Raw genomic sequence first — 20135 nt, 5'->3', positions numbered from 1 at the left:
ACTACCTTTTACGTGACAGATGGGATTTCTGAAATACGGGGACAGTGGACGACCTGTGGATTTTAATTTCATATTTGTGGGTGGTGGGATGTAGGCAGCAATCGGTGGGGGAAAGAGAAAAATGGAAGTGGTCTCACCTCTGGCTCACTGAGAAGTTCCTAGTTTGGAGCAAAAGGGCTCAGTCGGCCACAGTGGGTCCCATATAACCCTTCCTTCTCCTGGGACCCTGGCCCCTCCCCCCTTTCCTGGCTGCACGTGGGAATCACAAGGAGAGCCTGAAAAAATAGATCAGATGCCTGGGTCCAGCCTCCAGAGAATCTGACCCAATTGGTCTGGCTGTTGCCCAGCCACTGGGATTTTTCAGAACTCTAGTTGATTTCAATGGGCAACCAAGGTGAGAATATCCAGGTCCCAAGGCTGGGTGGGGCTGGATGATAAAGGGAAGCAGCGCCCCCTCCTGGTGGGCCCCTGGCACTGCCGCTGCACCAGCCCCGTTCACACACACACCAGCAATTTCATGGGTGAAAAAAGACATGGATTTGAAAATTCCACTCCAGAGAGAGAAGGGAATGGCCTCCTGTCCTCACCTTCATACAGAGCACTCGCTGAGCACCTGTGAGGCCCCCGTAAGGCTCCCTTTAGGGAGGTAGGCAGTCTTGCCCATAGGGCTTCCTCCACCTGGCCAAGGGGAGCTTGGTGAGGAGAGTGCTCCCCTTGCAAACATCACGGGAAGGGGTGCCAAGTCTTTGGGGGCGACAGTTAGGTGGGAGACTGGCGCTGGCTCCGAGAATGGCTGCTCGTCCATCCAGGGCCCAGGCTCAGGTTCCTACGGCCACCGACCGTCTGGCTACATGGTCGAGATCCCGCCACCGCTACTCCAATTTGGAGACATCGTCAATGTACGTGTGCACTGCAGTTCCACAGGAATGGAGTTCTGGTGAGTGTGTGTGTCTGTGCTTAGATGCATATGTGTGTGCTTACATGTATATGTGTGTGCATGTAGGTCTGTGTGCATATTTGGGCATGTATGTGTGAGTGCATGCATGTGCACAGGTGTGCATGTATATGTGTGAGTGCATCCATGTATATTTGTGTGTACGTATGTGTGCACATGTGTATTGTGTGTTTCCACGCATATGTATGTACATGCATCCAAGTGTGTAGATGTATGTGTGTATACAAGTGCATACATGTTTGTGCATACACATGTGTGTGCACACGTGTGTGTGTGCGTGTTACATTCAACAACAGGGTTAAGTTTGAGTGTCTCGTGGTCACAGTCTTCGAATTCATAAATGTTCACAGGATTCCTCAGTTGTGTGATGGAGACCCACTGAAGAAAACCACAAGAGCTTAAGGAGCAAAATGATGTTTTTATTAAAAATTGTACCCATAGCACCTCTCTGTCTTCCTACAAGTTGGTTTTGCTTTTCTGAAATGAGATCTGGTTTCCTGCACAATTCCATAAAGTGTTGTAGGGAAACCTCCAGACTGACCTAAGCTATCGTAAACCAGAAGATGGAGCGGGGGAAAGGAGGCTGCCTCCATAGAAGAGCTCAGGTCGAGAATGTCTACCTCGCTCTCCCCTCTCCATGCTACAGGGATGCAGGGTTGGAGAGAGCCACGCTTGGATACACGGGTTGATTGCTCATTGGAAAAACAACTACACTGAGCACCCAGATCTGGGAACAGCTACAAACCATGCTGCAAGCCACTATGCCAACAAACCCATGCTTTGGTCCAGCAGTGATCAAGAGCAGGCAGGGCATCCAGAGTTTACACAGTTAGCGTCCTCTCTGTCATAGGGGAGCTGTAGTGGCAGTGGCAGCTGCCCAGGCTCCTCCCATCATCATAGTGGGAAAGACCCCACATTGCCCTGCATCACGGCTTCGGTTCTTAGGACGTCTAATTTTTTTTTAATAACGTGCTCCTTAAAAGCATGAGGGAAGGGAGCTGCAGGGAAGGCCGGGGCAGGAGGGGCCTCAGATGGCGTGGTTTATTCAGGGGAGGGGGTGGGAGCTGCAGGAGGTCAAGATGACTTTCCGCACCCACCGCCCTGCTTTCTGGAAACCTGTGCCCCTGGCGCTCCTGGGTGAAGAGGGGTGCTCCCCGCAAACCCATGTGCTGGCAGCTCCTATGCGGACAGGTCCCTAGGTGGCCCCTGTGAGGGCTTCACTGGGGAGATTTAGCTGTTGCCCATCGAGACAACTTTCAGTGCTACAGGAGAAACATAAGAAGGAAACATCAGCCCCGCCTTGGCTGTAGAAATCTCGCCTGTCCTTTTTTCAGAACCGAGCTGAGAATCCCATAATCATTTTCCTCTTTTGTCATTGTTTTCTTCTGGAATAGACTTGCCTCAATGCCCATTTTGCTCCAGGAGGCTGGAATCAAAAATCCAACCCTGGTCCTGTGTTTCGGGGGCTCTCACAGGCTGAGCCCAGGTGGCAGGGCCACATGCAGACACAACCCACCAGCCGCCATGCGGCCACTGCAACATCCTGCAAACAATTCCATACCAAAAGAAAAGTTTACTAAAAATCGAGGGGCTATAGGAAATACAGTGAGCCTAAAAAAACCATCATGTTGTTGGCACCGAAACCCAAAGAAAAAAAGCAATCCTCCAACCAACCCGTCCCCAAACTATGATGTTTCAGACACTTTCCCGTCATTTAAAGCAACGTCCATATGGCTTAAGAGAGTGGCCAGAGGGCACAGAGGCTGTGTTTGTCCATGTTCTCCATTTATGATTTGTCTTCCAAGAGATCCCAGTGGTCCCGTGGTAGGTTCCTTCCACTTTGCTGTCTTGGGGCCAGAGAGGGGGATGGTGGGTCCTTCAGCCAAGGCAGGCCAGTACAGGGGACGGCAGGTGGTGATTCTCACACAAAAGGGGCTTTGAACAGAGCGCCTACGATTTTTGGTTTAGAATATCTCCCCCTTGCTCAGAAAAAGAAGGGAGGAAATAAAGACAAAAGGCTGAGGTAGGGAGGAAGGGAGGGAAGGTGGGTGGGATGGGAAAGAGAAAGAAAGGTTTCAACACCCTCTAATTTGGGAAAAGGGGGTTTTGACCCAACACAAAACTCTCCTTGTCTCCTGGGGCCATATTAGCAACCTCGAGAGCAGCGCATCAAGACAGTGCACACCACACGCCCTCTGCTCAGTGGAGGCATACAAAGAAAATGGCCAATAGAGACCATGTATCCTACACCCTCAGGGCAGTAGCCGGTCAGCTGGGAGGACAACATCGCGCTGCCCCATCCCCCATGCCTACTGCTGAGGCAGGCACATGACGGCCTTGCTGTGACTTGGTGCTGGCCCAGGTACACATCCCGGTCAGGACCAGCAGCACCCCAGTTCCACCTAGAACTGAGCCCTGGAAGGTGAGCCTGGCCCACCTGCGCCTCAACCATCTCAAACCTGTTGCAAAATTGATGCGGTGGGCTGAGGCCTGGTAAGGTCTGGACTTTGTATTTTTCAAAGCAGTTCATAATATTTTAATTTAGCTAAAAAAAAAAAAGAAAAACTTTTCCGGAGAAGCTGTTAAGGCTAAAAGCGGGCCTTGGTGAACAGGGGATGGACAGATAGCAGCACCAGGGTCAGGAAGCAGGGGGCAGAGGTGGGCAGCAACAGAGAAGGGACAGAAGCTGTGCTCAGAGGACGGGTCACTGGCATGCACCAGGTCACCTGTGACCTTGATTTTTCCGAGCTGTTTTGCTTTACTTGGAGACACCGTCATTTTTTGTCTTTTCCCACGTACAAAGCAGAACAATGAATAGAAAGGCACCTGGAGACAGCAGAGATTCATTCATTTCATGTGGCATCTCTTTCAAAAAAAGATAAAAAGATTTAAAAAATACTCTGGTTAACAACACACACTGCTTACATCACAAGTGATTCCGGGAATACCATCTTTCTTCCTCTTGCTTAGCAGAGCTGAGTGAACTATGTTCACATGGAGGGACTAGCTCAGTAAGAACTGGCAGAGTGGCCCTCAGCCTTGGGGTAGGCTTGCTGCTCCTGTACTACCACGTTTGTTGTCATTGGGTGCCACTGAATCGATTCCAGCTCATGGCGACCCCATGAGACACAGTAGACCTGCCCCATATGGTTTCCTAGGCTGTAATCTTTACGGGAGCAGATTGCCAGGTCTTTTCTCCCAGGGAGCTGCTGGTGGGTTCTAACCACCAACCTTTCGGTCAGCAGCTGAGTTTTTAACCATTTGCACAAACCAAGCTCCTTTCTGTTATGCTTAAAGGGGGGGGAGCCCCAAATATTTTACCACTACAATGTCAACGAATGCAATGGGGTATCTCAACAGGGACCAAAGGGGACCACCTTATCTTAGACTGGCGTGCCTCCTTGCCTGGAACCTTAGAGCTGTCTCCGCCCCTAGAGGCTGCTGAGGGAGGGTATTTCAGAAGGGCATGAAGTTGGGTCAAAAGGTGAAACGTTTGGGATTGGAGCCCCAGGAGTGAGCTGTAGCCGGAAGATGTCGGCAGATGGAGGAGAATGAGATTCGGCTGGCTCGTCCAAAGAGGAGGTAGAAGAGAGAAAGGAGTCAGCCAGGAGGTGGCTCTGAGATTTCCCTGCACCCTCCCCCCATGCCCCCCTAGCCTTCCTAGATGGACTTTAGGATGGAGAGCCCAGGACCGAGGAGCTCCGAGGTTCCCCGAAGTCACAGAGGTGCCGAATGCCAGTGCACCAGGGAGATACACCTTCTCGTAAAAAGAAAAGAAAAAGGAACGAAATCTGCTTCCTGCAGTGATGTTACAAAAAGCCATTAAAAAAACCGTTCTAATTGAAATCTAATATTCACAAGTAGTTAAAAGCATCACTTATCAGAATTTTTTTTTTTTTTTGAAACAAAAACCTCAGCTCAAGTTGTCGGAGTTGATTGTCTTAAAAAAAATAGACATGTGAGTGTCCACATCTGTTGTACCCTGATAGCAGCCCGGCAGCTCTGCTCACACGAACGAGGAGAAGCCAGTGAGCGGCGTGCGGGCGCCGGGCTGCGGGCCCCCAGGCGTGTACACGCCGCCCGAGCTCTGCGTGGTGACCACGGTCTGGAAGCGGGACCCGGGCTCACTGGCCTCACACTCCTCGTAGCGGTAGGGTGCCGGGGCCTTGCCGCTGGGGGGCCGGCGCTTCCAGGAGTTATAGTAGGTGGGGTCGCTCATGTAGTGGTTGACGAAGGAGTGCTTGGGCAGCTCGTCCTCGTAGTCAGAGTCAGTGGCCTGCAGGGAAAGGGACGCTGTTATTCACACAAAGGTGGGGGGGGGGGTGCCTGGCACCTGCTAACGCCGGTATTCCCCCAAGCACCCCACATGGAGCTCAGGTGAGAACCCAGCTCCCCGGGTTGCTCTCAGCCCCATGTCCAGTGCTGGCTCAGCTCAGCCCTCGCCATGCTGCGGGCTGGCAGCCAGGAGCTCTCTGGGCTCTTGCTCCTCATTGGCTGGTCCCCAGCGCAGTCAGGATGCCTGTCTCAGGGGCAGTCCACACAGCATCCCTGCCCAGGGGCGGTCCACACAGCATCCCTGCCCAGGGGCGGTCCACACGGCATCCCTGCCCAGGGGCGGTCCACACGGCTTCCCTGCACGGGGGTGGTCCTCACAACTCCCCTACCCCAGGGGCAATCTACATGGTTCCCCTGCCCCAGAGGCAGTATACACAGCATCCCTGCCCCAGGGTAGTCTACAAGGCTGCCCTATCCCAGGGGCAATCTACACGTTCCCCTGCCCCAGGAGTGGTCTACACGGCTCCCCAGCCATGTGAGAAGTCTACACGGCATCTGGTCACTGCCATTCCAAGAGGACACTCCATCTGTCTGTCCTTTTAGTACAATGAAGAGAAGCAGGTGTGGGAAAGGCCTAAGGTCTTAGCTTTGCTTGCCTGAGGCAGCTGCAGACCAAAGTGAAGTGGGAGTGTAGAGGAGGGGACGGCGAGTCCTCCATGCATCCCCCAGATAGTCACCTAACCTCCCCCCAGCAAACAAAGACCGTGGTGGGTCTGCAGAAGGAGCCACTGCAGCACAAATAATCCTAACAGGCCTCTGCACCCCTGCCCTGCACCTCAGGTCCGACGGCTCAGCCCCCAGGTCAGAAACACTGGAGGATGAGCTGGGCAGCCCACAGGTGTTGGAGGACGGTCCCTTCAAGTTTTTATTTTTCTTTTCATGAAATGATTCAGCACCATCCCTTAAGAGCACTTAGTCCACGCGATTTCTCTGCTAATTTTCCTAAAGCAAAATTCAATGTTACGGTCTTTTGGGCTAACTTCAGCCCTTTGAAAGACTGACGAAGGAGAATGTGGAGGCAGATGTGAACATTTCCATCAACAGGGGAGCCTCAGAACCCCTGGGACCTGCAGCGTCAGCACACAGGGGGACTCAGTGCCAGCTCTGGTAGCATCCTTGGCTTCGGTTGAACAGGTTCACAACCCTCTATTAGTAATTCCAAAACCCTTTTTGTAAGCCATTTGGTGGCAAAATGTGCCCTGGGTGCTGTTATGGCAGGTGTTAGGGATTGAATTTGGAGTCCCTGGGTGGTGCAAATAGTTAACACGCTTAGCTGCTAACCGAGAGGTTGGAGGTTCGAGTCCACTCAAAGGCACCTCAGAAGAAAGGCCTGGAGTATCTACTTTTGAAAAATCAGCCATTGAAAATCCTGCGGAGCACAGTTCCAATCTGACACACCTGGGACCACCATCAGTCGAAACTGATTCGATGGCAGTTGGTTTGGCTTGGGTGATCTGAATTGTGTCCCCCAAAAAGACATACTAAATTCCTGAGGTGAGATGGATAGCTTTTGTGTGGTCTTTCTAGCCGTGGTTTTGTAATTCACACCCCAGTGATAGTGTGGGACTGTGCAATAAGGTGACTGCGGCCCCCCAAGGGGATTGGACAGCTTTGCCATCCTGCTAGGCTTAAAAGAGAGCCAATTCCACAGCAGAGAGAGGACTCCACCACCACCAAGGAAGAATAGCCAGGAGTGGAGAACGTGTTCTTTGGACCTGGGGTCCCTGTGCTGAGAAGCTTCTAGACTCGAGAGATAAAGAGAGAGAGAGAGAGAGAGCTGTAACACCGAAGGCAGTGAGAAGCAGTGGCAGAGAACCACCCAGAAGTGCTGAAAGAACTGGAGATTTGTATTTGAAGGAAGGACCTGCAGGAAAAAAAAAAAGTGACTGTTTTGCTTTTTGAATTTCAAGCAATTGGTTTGCTGTTAGATGTATCAAGGCAGGAAAAGTCAGTGTCCGTCAGAAGGAACCCCCTTCCAGGGCTAAAGGTTAAAGGGAGCCGGCAAGTAGATAGCTTGGTTTGCTTGCATGTGGTGACCACCTGGGTCCACTTGTGAGTGGAAGTGGGAGAAATGCAGCAGTGAAGAGATGGCTGAATTTGGACATGTACCCGTTGACCTAGCCCATGGGGACTAGGGATGAGAGAGAGAGGAAGGGCTGGCTGGTCAGAAGTAAAGGGAGTTGTGTGTGGATGCCTAAGTTTACTGGTGGAACCCATTGACCTACCTCAAGGGGGCAGGGAATGAGAGAGTGTGAAGGGGCTATCCGAAGTGCCGGGAGGTATGTGTGAACTCTCGAGCCTAAGACTGCCTACCCATTGTGACCTAGCTTGGATGGCTAGGGATGAGCTGACCAGAACCCAACTGAATGAAGAGAAAAACGTTTGACACCATGGCTCGTACCAAAAAAAAAAAAAAAAGAAAACCCAAACCAAACCCGTTGCCCTGGAGTCCATTTGGACTCAGAGTGACCATATAGCAACCCTATAGGACACAGTAGAACTGCCTGGTGGATTTGAACTGCTAACCTTTTGGTTAGCAGGCTTAGCACTTAACCACTACGCCACCAGGGTTCCCATGGCTGGTACGGATTGCTGCAATTTGATGGCTTGCTTTGGACTGGACTTTGCTTATGGACGTCGATGTTCAAAGTTCCAAATGGAACAGAAGGTTCTTCAAGACCAAGGAACATGCTTGTGTCCTCAGAGTAGTGGTTTGATTAAAACAAACAACAAACAAAAACTGGTTTGGTAGGGGCGGGCAATTTAAACATTGGCTCTCTAAAATGAGAGAGATAAAGGTGTGAAGTGGCTGGCTTGCACGCTTTCCTGGGTGCACTTCCATTAAATGAGGGGGACAAGGGAGGATCCCCACTGAATAGATTCCTCTTTTCCTGATGGGTCTGGGGAAGAGACAGTGGAGCAGGTGCTGATAGGATTGTACGATTCAGCTGTGAGTACTGACTGTTAACAGGGTTAATTGAGATTGTAAAAACTGTAAGTGCAGAAGCTGTAAGTGCGAAAAAAAAAAATTTTTTTTTGAAGGAGTGGACTAAAGGGGAAGAGCTGCTGGACTCCAGCACTGTGGCTGAGCCTAAAGTCCCTTAAAGCTTTTGCTATGTTTATACCTCATGAGGCACAGAGCCAGGGGATAATCTTCTCTTGGTTAAATTTTATCAGACGCCAGAAAGGGTGATAACGAGACCAACTTACTGGAGAACCTGACCAGATCAGATGGACACCTGCAGCAGACTTGAATGGCTGGTACCTGAGTAACCTCACCCTGTAGACTCTTTGCCCTACTGAAGAACTAATAGTTTATGATCGTTTTGAACTGGTAAAATAATTGGGAGGCGGAACTTATCCTCCAAATGTGAAAGCACCATGGCTAGAAAAGCCAGGGGGTGGCCTGAGGTGTGATGGATCACTTTTCTGTGGCCTTTCTCACCATGGCCTTGTAACTCCCACCCAGGTGACTGGTCGGCTTTGCCATCCTGCTAGGCTTAAAAGAGCCAATTCCAGAGCAGAGAGAGGATCCCACCATCACCAAAGAACAGCCAGGAGTGGAGAGTGCATCCTTTGGACCCGGGATCCCTGCGCTGAGAAGCTCCTGGGACCGAAAGAGAGAACTGTAACACTGATGACAGTGAGAAGTGGTTGCAGAGAGTAGCGACAGGAGAGACACAGGAGAGACCAGCAGGAGAGACTGGCAAGGGATGGTGCAGTGGGTTTCCTGGCTCACTGGTAGAGTGGAGTGCCTCTGGGCACTTATTGGTAGAGCTAGAAAAGCTTTGGAACACTTGCCCAGGCAGCACAGAGGCTGAGGGCCTGAAGGACTTTGTAACACTTGCCTGAGCAGGACAGAGGCCAAGGGGCCAGAGAGAGGTGTGCCTTCAGCACAGCTGGGAAGAGGCTGTCCCGATGGAAGAACTGTATCCTGAGTGTTCCTGAGCCTGAATTGTAAACTCTTACTTCCCTCGTAAGTCCCATAATCACCAGTATTGTCTGTGAGTTTTGCGTGGCCACTGCAATGAATTATCCAACCCAGCACAGAAGTAGAGAGTGCCGTGGGAGGGACGGTTGGTGTCAGAATTGGTTAAGATGGCAGAGACAAGGAGGCATGTCTGACCTCTGCCTTATAGAAGTCAGCCTTGGGCAACTGATCTTGATTCTTCTCCCCCCTGTGAAGTTAGACAAGGAGGTCAGACACCACTCCCACGCCATTTTTACAGTTCCTAACCCCCAGTAAGAAAACCTGGTGGTGCAGTGGTTAAGTGCTACGGCTGCTAACCGCAAAGTTAGCAGTTCAGATCCCCCAGGCACTCCTTGGAAACTCTGTGGGGCGGTTCTACTCCCTCCCACGGGGTCGCTATGAACTGGAATTGACTCGACGGCAATGGATTTGGTTTTGGTTTCACCCCCAGTAACTGTGAATGTGACCTCGTTTGGAAATAGGGTCTTCGAAGATGTGATTTGTTAGGTTAACGGGAGGCCATACTGGAGTAGGGTGGGCCCTAATCCTATGTGACTTGTGTTCTTATAAAAAGAGGACAGAGAGACAGACAGACAGAGGGAAGACACCACGTGAAGATGGAGGCAGAGATGGAGTTATGCTGCTTCTACAAGCCAAGGAATGCCAGGGGCTACCAGAAGCTGGGAGAGGCAAGAAAGGATATTCCAGAGAGCCAGACCCTGCCGACACCCTGCATTCAGACTCCAGCCTCCAGAACTGTGAGACAATAACTTTCTATTGTTACAAGGCGCCCAGTATATGGGGTTTTTTAGATAGCCTCAGGACACCAATTCAGCAGCTAACCCTGAACTGACCTTATGGAGGCCATTCCCAGGCATTTTTTAGTCCTCTTGGTGTGAATATTGGCATATTTTGCTGCAGAAATATTTGTGTGTTTGATTATGGAGTGCTGCCCAGCCCAGCTGCAGGTGTTACATCCTACGTGATATATTCCAAAACCTGAAAAACACCCAATTCTTGGGTCTGTCTGGCCTCAAGGGTTTCAGATAAAAGATCATGGACTGTATTTGGGGCTGTTGTTTAAGATTTCTTCTTCATCTGTTTTCTAGAGGCCTTGAAGTGGCTTACAAGGGACAGCTCAGTGCAGACTAAGACAGGAAGCAAAGAGAACAAAGATCAGCCAAAAGAAGCTGAAGGAATCTCTGCCACGAGCCCCTGCTTCTTCAGACACTGGATTTGGTCCTAAATTTCCTGAGGCTTAGGGAAAATGAACACATGTTGAGATACACTGAAGGCATCACTTCTCATGAGAAAGTCCCAGAACACGCAGAAGTGGACTGCTGTGATTTAGTCCCAGGATTCATGCACTGGGCACAGGGTTTATTATCATCTGAAGATCAAAGATAAGACTCAAGATGTTCACTCTTGTCAGACTGCGTCTTCAGGTGCCCCAGGGTCCTCCCAGTTCACCTGGCTTACCATGACCTGATATTGTTGTTGGGTGCCACTGAGTCGACTCTGACTCATGGAGACCCCATGTGACACAGTAGAACTGCCCTATAGGGTTTTTGAAGCTGTAACCTTTATGGGAGCAGGTTGTCAGGTCTTTTTCCCTTGGAGCCGTGAACTGCCAAACATTTGGTTAGTAACTGAGCAGTTAACTGTTGTGCCACCAGGGCTCCTTAACCAGAAGGGATATTCTGATGGAAAAATGTGAGAAATAGCAACTAGACTCAACCCTCTCATACTGTGTCTGAAGAAACTGAGGTCTTGGAAGTGAAGTTGCCTTCTCAGGGTGATGCTGGCTGGGGATCAGATGTGGCCAGGCCCAGCACTGATGTCCCAGCCAAAGGTGGAAGAAATAAAGCCTTGCTGGAGTTCCTGAGTGGTGGAAATGGCTAAGTGCTCAGCTGCTAACCAAAAGGTTGGCGGTTCAAGTCCACCCAGAGGCACGTTTCAAAAGATCACAGCTGTTGAAACCTCACAGCCTTTGAAAACCCTATGGAGCACGCTTCTCCGTTGACACACACAGGGCTGCCATGAGTCGGAGTCAACTCTATTGCAGCTGGGAGTAACACACTGGGGACACCTTCAACCACTTATAAAAGGCAGAGGAAGGCTGCTTCTAGGGGTGGGTTTATATGAAGTCTCCAGGAGTGGTCGAGAGATTGTCAACTTCAGTGGTAATTTGTGCTCTCAATTCCTTTTCACTAAGTCTGGCAGGCACCCAATTGGTGGCAGCTTCTTGCATTTCTCCATTCTCTTTGTCCCCTGGCCCACCCCTTCCTCCTTCTGTAGCTGTTCAGGTTATAAAGACTCAGTGTTCATAGTGGCAGGTGGGACCTAGGGGCCGTCTGGAAGGGACCTCTGAGTTATGATAGGAACTTGTGTGTCTAAGAGTATGGAGTATTCCCAGTGCTACTTAGGGAATGAACGTGTCTATGTCCTATATGTGAGTGTGTGTCTATGTGATTAATAAAACACAATTTCACCCAAGACTTCTAAGTAGCTCTATATCATTATGTATTTTCTCAGTCAAAGATCTAAAAGTTCTATAGTATCAAGAGAGGGGCCTATGACAGATCCCTGGGTGGTACAAATGCTTGGCTGCTAACTGAAAGGCTGGAGGCTCAAATCCACTCAGAGGTGCCTTGGAAGAAAGACCTGGTCATCTACTTGCAAAAAAATCTCTATCGAAAACCACAGAAGCACAGTTCTACTCTGACACACATCAGACCATCATGAGTCGGAGCTGACTAGACAGTAACTGGTTTGGTTTTTTTGGTTTAAGAAAGGGTCCTGGCAAGAGACACAAATTAGGAGGGGTTGTCTAGCTCACGGTGACACACCAGTGTTCATGTCTGAGCTATACCCCTCTTTGAAAATAAACAATCCTTCCCTGTCAGGTGATTTGAATAGCTCTGCCCTCAGAAAACTGCAGTTGGCTAATGGGTGGGCATGTGACTGAAGCTGAGCCAACTGGAATCTCTCCTGGGACTTTTCACCCTGCAGTTGGAAGAGACAAGTTTGTGTATGAGGAGGAAGCTGGGAGTTTGTGAGCCTGGAGCCGCCAGGGCCATACATCCAGGCAAGAGGCTCTGAAAGCCCGTTTGTGAGAATACAGCCATCATGCAGAAAGAAGCAGAGACAAGAGACCAAGAGGGGGTATTTTTGCTTCTTGCTTTTCGTATAGGACAGAAAAATGAGAACCCACCCAGGGTCATATGACAAAGAAGTGCCAGGCAGAGCTGGAGCTAAAGCTGCACCTTTTGGCACCTGCTCAGCCCCTATATTGCACGGTGTTAAAATGCCATTCTTCCTCTGCCCCTTGCTCTGTTTATTTTTTATGTGACATTATTGTTCTGTAATGGGGATATATTTTAGTGAGTTAGAGTTATTGACAAAAAGGAAATACTGCAGGCTCCATTTTGTTTCATTTTTATTTTAAAGTTTCCTCTGTGGATGAAGTGGGTGCTGGTTTCCCAGGAAACTGTGAAAGGACACCCTGTAACTGGACAAGGTACCGGGTGGACTTGGAGAGTTTGTAAAGGTGCACAGATGCCTGGCATGCAGCTAATGGAGATAATCTCAATGTGCTTGGTTTTATATTGGCAAGATGAAAGATGTAGCTATTATTAGGGAATTAATTAGGTACAAAGGGGCTGGTCTGAGTCAGGTAAAACCAGGAAGATTTTTAAAACTGTTTGATTGGATTTGGAAAACCATTTTTTAAAATGTGGTTTCAATAGCGGTAATCATGTAATTCATAAGCAGCCATGTGAAAAAGCAGCGATGGAGCCTCTTATTTCTAACCAGAGGGACATAAAGGGCCCCAGCCTGTGCCACGTGACTCAGAATCATTCAGAGCGGCCTCCACCAGGCAGGCTCTGTGTGTCTGGGACTCTCAGAATTTTCAATTTAACAAGCCTTCTGGAAATGGTTAAAAATACCCCAATGAGAGAAGGGTGGAGTCACTATTAGTGAAATGTTATTTTCTCAAAAGAACCCTTCTATATTCTAACTCCTGCAATTTCTAGCCCATCTCCCCGGGGCTCCAGACAAGAGAGGGGACCAGAAGGAGGCCAGGAGGAGCTTCCCAGTCATAGATGGTGCTGTGGATTGAATTGTGTACCCCGCAAAAATGTACTGCAAATCCTAACCCCTATACCAGTGGTAGGAGCCCAAGTTGGGCAGTAATTAATAGCTTGACTGATAACCAAAAGGTTGGCATTTTGAATCCACCAGCTGCCCCTTAAGAACCCTACGGGGCAGTTCTACTCTGTCCTATAGGGTCCCTTTGAGTCAGAATTGACTATATGACATCTTTTTTTTTTTTTTTTAAATACCTGTGGTTATAATCCCACTTGGGAATGGGTTTTCTTTGTTATGTCAGTGAGGCAGTATTAGTGTAGGGTGTGCCTTAAGTCAATCCCTTTTGAGAAATAAAAGAGCAGGTATTAAGCAAGCAAGCAAGCAAAGGAGCAAACACTGAAGGGAAGATCCATGCCACACGATGCATAAGGAACCTAGGAATAGAAGCTGAAAAGAGACAAGGACCTTCCCCCAGAGCTCAAAGAGAGAGAGCCTTACCCTAGAGCTGGTGCCATGAATTTGACGTCTAGCCTCTTAAACTGTGAGAAAATAAATTTCTGTTGGTTAAAGTCACCCCTGTGTGGTATATCTGTTATAGCTGCACTAGATAACTAAGACAGATGGCCTTACTTTCCTCACTGCTGCATCTACATTGTGTCAAATCATTAACCTGAACCCAGGGCAAACAAGGCGAATTCCCCTTTATTCTCTAGCTACTCGTTTACGATGTATTTAAATCCATAAACTGATTCCAGTAGGGAAGATACACATCTTACATCTCCAACTAAATTCAATCATTTATTACATAGTCTTATATGAAAACGAGCATTGCAGCCTTTGGTTTTATTCTACTGTTCAGCAACACTAGTGTGCACTCTGTGACCTCGGCTTATCTCTAAGGCCCTTATCTATAGTTCTGTAACTTGATTCTGTTTCTATAGATTTGAGGTTAAAGAGCCAGGCCAGAAGTTCAGGCTACATTAGGAAATGAACGTCAGAACTTAACCCACATTTCATACCGGTCCCCTCTGAATGTCAAAGTCATCATTCATGGATGCAAAAGATGCTTCCAGAATGGAACTGTGAGGCACTCAGGGGACCCTCTCCCCGGTGGTACAATGATTCAGCTGGTGAAAATTATTTTATAAACAGCCATTTAAAGTCTCTGGAAATGGTCCGAAGGGCATATAGCAACTGGAGAGACATTTATTCAGGAAAATCTATTAAATCTCAGTAAGAGCAGCAAGAGTCTACGGCATTTGAACCATGACCTGTTTCCATCCTCACACTCCCCAGCTCACTGTGACAGAAGCTCTCCTCTGGTCAGGTGTGGCCAAATAGACAGGGTTCCCTCTCTTTTCAGCTCCCAAACTGGGGTCAGGGGAGGCTGTCAGCATCTCTTATCCTCCCCTCCCCCTCCCCCAGATCCATGTTGCAGAAGCTCTGTTCTAGGCAGGCATGATCAAGAAACTATGGTTCCTTTTCCCCACCCAGCCTCTACCTGTAGGATGGAAGGGTAAACTAGGTGTGGCGGGCCAAGAATAGTGGACCCCGATTGCCCCTCTCCCAGCTGGCTTGTAGGGCTGAGGCTGTACACCAGAAGGGGCTAGCCCAGAAGACCAGAGGCTACCATCTCTAACCAGTGCCCTGGTTATATAGCAGGTGTGTCACTTCAGGAGAAGACAGCTGCTGTGCCCACCCCCAGCTCTGTGGCAGTAGCACAGAGGTTCTTCCAAGGAGTGAGGCAGTCCATAAAAACAGAAAGGGCCACAGCTCTGCCTTACGGGACAGACTTTATTTGGAACAGATCATGAGGATGTTCACGCTCAAGGACATTTTTAAAAACAATGGAGATTTTGCTGTTGTTATTAGTTGCCATGGAGGATTCCCACTCATGGCAAGACCATGTGTGCAGAGTAGATCTCCACCATAGGCTCTTCAAGGCTATGACCTTTTGGAAGAGATCACCAAGGCTGTCTTCAGAGGTACCTCGGGGTGAGTTTGAACCATGAACCTTTTAATTAGTAATCCAGTGCTTAACCATTTGAATCACTCAGTGACTCCTAATGGAGATCTTAAGGCTGAGAAATTGAAAGAAGGTGGCAGTTCTATGATAGCAACAAGTGAAGCAATAGACCAGCTAGAAGCTTAACAGAGAGAACTAGGGAAAAGAGACAGCTGAGAAACAGCTGAGAACCCTCCTGCGGTCAGAGCAAGCCTCAAAGACTGACAACACCCTGCCTCTGCAAAAGGGCTGAGCTTTAACTGGATCACATTGTGGAGCAATTTGTGTCTCAAAGCATCAGACAATAATTAAAATTAAACAATACAGCTAGCAAAAGTGGAGGCTAACAGCTGGGTGTAATACCAATAGTGGCAGACCACTATAGTCTTAATGGGAGATCATAAAAAGAGACAGTCCAGAAGAAAGCCCAGGTAAAGCAACAGCCATCCCAGGTGGTTGGGAGATGGTAGGCATGCCCAAGGCTGTGTTGTCTGAGGAGCAACATCAGAGATTGCACACTGCGGGGGAAATAGACTTCGTTTCACTAGTTCAGCCAAATCACTAAACAAACGAGTAAAAAATAACAAGCCTCAGGGTGGGGGAAGGGTACATATCAGTACCCAGAGTTTCTACAATATATTGTCTCAAATGACTTGTTTTAAACAAAATGTTATGAGAGATATGCAAAATAAACAGGGAAGTATGATCTACTTGGGGGAGGGGAGCAGGATGCCTTTGAGTGTGCCCAAATGTTGGACTAAGCAAAAAAAAAAAAAGGCATCAAAAACAGCTGTTATGATTATACTTAAAGAATTAAAGGAAAGTATGATGACAATGTCACTCCAAGAAGAGAGTATAAATAAAGAGATAGAAAAAAAAAAAAAATGGAAGTTTTGGAGTTAAAAAATACAACTGAAATGAAAAATTCACTAAAGGGGCTCAACAGTAGATTGGAACCAGAAGAAGAATCAGTGAACTTGAAGATATATCAATTAAGATCGTACAATCTGAACAAGTGAGAGGAAAAAAAAAGAATAAAGAAAAATAAGCACAACCTCTAAGAAATATGGTAGAGCAAAAAGTTCAGCAACATATGTGTAATGGGAATACCAGAAGGAAAAGAGAGAAAGAGGCAGAAAAAAAACTGGACTTAATAGTGACTTACAACCTCCCAAATATGATGAAAAGCATTAATCTATACACTGAACAGGCTCAACCAAGTCAAAATAAGATAAATGCAAAGAGATCCACACCCAGATATATCATAGTCGAAATACAGAAAAGCAAACACAAAAAGAAAATCTTGACACCAGCAACAGAAAAATGACTCATCCCATACAAAGGAACACCAGTAATCATAAAAGTTTACTTCTAATCAGAAACATGGAGGACAGAAGGCATTGGGGTAACATATCCAAAGTACTAAAATAAAACTGTCAACCAACAATCTTATATCCAACACAACTCTTTTGAAAAAGGAAGGTGAAATAAAGACATTCTCAGAAAAACAAAAGTAGAAAAAAAAATTGTTGCTAGCTTACTCACTTTACAAGAAACACTAAAGGAGATTGCCAAGCAGAAAACAAGTTACATCAAACAGTAATTGGATCCACATGAAAAAACAAAGAGCACCAACAAAGGTAATTATATAGGTAATTATAAAAGGCAGTATAGTTGCATATTTCTTTTCCTTTCTATACTTATCTGATTTAAAAATCAATAGCATAAAATGATATGTATATAAATGTATTGTTCGTCTACAGCATAGATCAGCACAAAGGAGGTGGTGGCAACAAAGCTGTTATGGAGTAAGTAAATGACACCATATGGTAACTTGAAACCACAAGAAGAAATGAGGAGAACCAGAGATGGTAAAAAAAAAAAAAAAAAGGAAAGAAAGAAAGAAAAAAGGAGGTTAGTACGTTGTCTGACCACAATGGAATAAAATTGGAAACCAAAACAGAAAGAAGCTTGGGGAAAAAAAAAAAAAAAGAACAGAAAACTCAACACTCCTAAATAGCCAATATATCAAAGAAGAAATCACAAAGGAAGTTAGAAAATACCTTATGTGTGTGTGTGCGTGTACGCATGTGTGTGTGTGTACCTAGCTCAGTGCCTGGGCACATTTAATAATCCTCCATAAATATCTGCTGAATTTGAATCTTCAAACACCCACAAGTGCGAGAGGAGAAAAAGGCTGGCTGATTTCCACGGACCGATTTTGAGAATGCTTTCCAGAACAAATAGTTTGGAATTCATGAATTCAATTCTGAGTGCTCTAGGATCATGACCACCAACCACAGAGTTGGGCTGGAGGAGACAGTGGTGTGGAGATCAGGGTTTGCATCCCTCTCCCCTAACTGCTTGCTGGGTGACCTTAGCCTTTGTGTTCTAACAATCATTCCTCCCCACAGGGCTGATGGGAGAGTTAAAGAAGGGGATGTCCACAAGTGCCTGGTATCATGTCTGGCCCTTGGTAAGTGCTCAGTACAACATAGCGACTGTTTGTACCCAACGTACAAACAGAATAACAAAATAACCCCATCGTCATCCAGTCAATTCTGACTTATAGCGACCCTGTAGGACAAAGCAGAGCTGCTCCCTAGGGATTCTTGGGCTGTAATCTTTACGGAAACCGACTGCCACGTCTTTTTCCTGTGGAGCGGCTGATGGGTTCAAACCACCGACCTTTTGATTAGCAGCACTGTGCCACCAGGGCTCCTTCCCAACATGCAAGGAACTGTTAATAGCCACATATGCAGAGCTAATGCTCAAAGCAGTAAATACTACCCATGATGCCTATAACCTAAAAGCACAGACACAGGAGCAAAAGACAGGCACTGGCCAGGTGCCGTTGAGGATTTGCCCCTAACTGCTGGCACAGGGTGTCCCTGCTCAAAAGCAGTCATGAGCCTTCTCAACACCTGGCTCTCGGTACAAGCAGCTTAAACGAGAAGACCACTGCTTCCTTGTCACAAAAAGGCAGATCCATTTTGCAGGACTTCACTTGACAACCCCTCAGTTTTAGGCCCATGTACCTGCCCAACTTCTGCAGGGCTGCCCATGTTAGCTCAGTCCAGGCTGCGCCACGGGACGTGAGCCCGAAGTCCTTGGCAAACAGAATGTGGCAAGCATGAACCTCAGCGCTCGGCCACTGTCCCACTCCTACGGAGCTGGTCCGCAAACCACAACTTGAAGGAAGCTGTTCCACCGAGCCTCAGGGCTCAATAAGGCCTGGATTAAGGTCAAAATGAAGATGAGACTTATCCCAGATTAAATATTGATTTAGAGTATGAAAGCCAAGAGGTGGGGTGAGCCAGTGTCCAAAGAAATAGGTTGGTGATTTTTGTCCCCCTGAACTCTTGGTATCATGAATTGAATTGTGTCCCCCCAAAAATATGTATCAACTTAGCAAGGCCATGATTCCCAGTATTGTGTAATTGTTCACCATTTTGTCATGTGATGTGATTTTCCCTTGTGTTGTAAATCCTACCTCCGCGATGTTAATGAGGCAGGACTTAATCTACAAGATTAGGTTGTGTCTTAAATCCATCTCTTTTGAGATAAAAAAGAGAGAAGGGAGCAGAGAGACAGGGGGACCTCATTACCACCAAGTAAGAAGAACCGAGAGCATGCGTCCTTTGGACCCGGGGTCCCTGTGCTGAGAAGCTCCTTGACCAGGGGAAGACTGATGACAAGAACCTTTCCCCAGAGCTGACAGGGAGAGAAAGCCTTGCCCTGGAGCTGGCACCCTGAATTCAGACCTCCAGCCTCCTAGATTGGGAGAGAATAAATTTCCTTTTGTTAAAGCCATCCACTTATGGTATTTCTGTTATAGCAGCACTAGATAACTAAGACACTTGGTGTGTCTGAAATAAGGAAGCTTAGAGCTGACTGGGGACCACGCCTCTAATTGCTGCTTTGGCTTTTGCTCATAAATGTGAGGGACTTGAGACCATGCTCTTGGGAAAAGGGAACTTCCCAGGGGTGTGCACGGTGACCACTCTCTGAGCTCTCTGGAGGCTGCGTCCCTGGCTCCTGTGGACAAATGTTGTCTTGTCCGCTCGTGCCTGCTCCCAGCACTGAAGGCCTTCAATAAGCCATGTTCCAGGACTGCAGAATGCCCCGACATGGGTGGGGGGGTAGGGGGCTCGCAGCAGTGTATCTAAGGAAAATAGCACCTATGGCGATTAGTTTTAAATTGCTGAATGATCTCTCAGAGCTGGCGGTGGAAACTGTGAGGGCCAGCAGAAACTGCTCCCCTCCCCCCCGCCAAGTGTCACTCAGGGCACAGGCCCCACCTGCCATACCTTTGATTACCTCTGCACACATGCTCCCACCATGCTGTGCACACAAGTGCAGCCCCTGGGGCCTGGTCATGGCTGTGGCTGTGTACTCTCGAGGCCTGAGCTCCCTGGTCCAACTGCTCAGGGAGGATGGGACAAGTCCGGTTGGGCTCAGCCTGGCCCTGGTCACCTACCCGGGGTGGCTGCACATAAATCCCCTTCCTCCAGAAGTAACAGGAACGGGGATGCAGGGCAGCGAGTACAGAAGGCTCCACTGGCAGGAATGATGAGGCCAAGTAGAGGGGAAGCACAGGCCCTGGGGCCTGCGGGGGAGGGCTCCCAGGTTCTATCCCTCCTGCAGGATCAGTCCCACCACCACTCTAACTGGGCCCAAAGACCCCCACGTTTTATGGTAACTTCCAGAGAACACTGGGTGTATCCACGAAAGCAAATAGGGAAGAGTGTGGGCTTTCGGGCCAGAAGCCCACCTTG

The 20135-nt window shown here is 48.2% G+C and overlaps 1 protein-coding gene across 5 annotated transcripts in view; it reads right to left on the bottom strand.

The window, feature by feature from the left end:
• Positions 1–1363: 1363 nt before the first annotated feature.
• Positions 1364–20135, bottom strand: part of SDK1 (sidekick cell adhesion molecule 1) — a 1136389-nt gene continuing 1117617 nt past the window's right edge. For all 5 annotated transcript variants that reach the window (XM_049902716.1, XM_049902719.1, XM_049902717.1 and 2 more), the window contains one exon: positions 1364–5231. In XM_049902716.1, coding sequence (XP_049758673.1) covers positions 4962–5231 — 270 coding nt within the window. In that variant the 3' untranslated portion in view covers positions 1364–4961. The remainder of the gene's footprint in view (positions 5232–20135) is intronic.

This window comes from Elephas maximus, chromosome 12, assembly GCF_024166365.1.
Source record: "Elephas maximus indicus isolate mEleMax1 chromosome 12, mEleMax1 primary haplotype, whole genome shotgun sequence".
In the NCBI taxonomy this organism is placed as follows: Eukaryota; Metazoa; Chordata; class Mammalia; order Proboscidea; family Elephantidae; genus Elephas; species Elephas maximus.
This window is presented reverse-complemented; position numbering and strand designations above follow the sequence as displayed.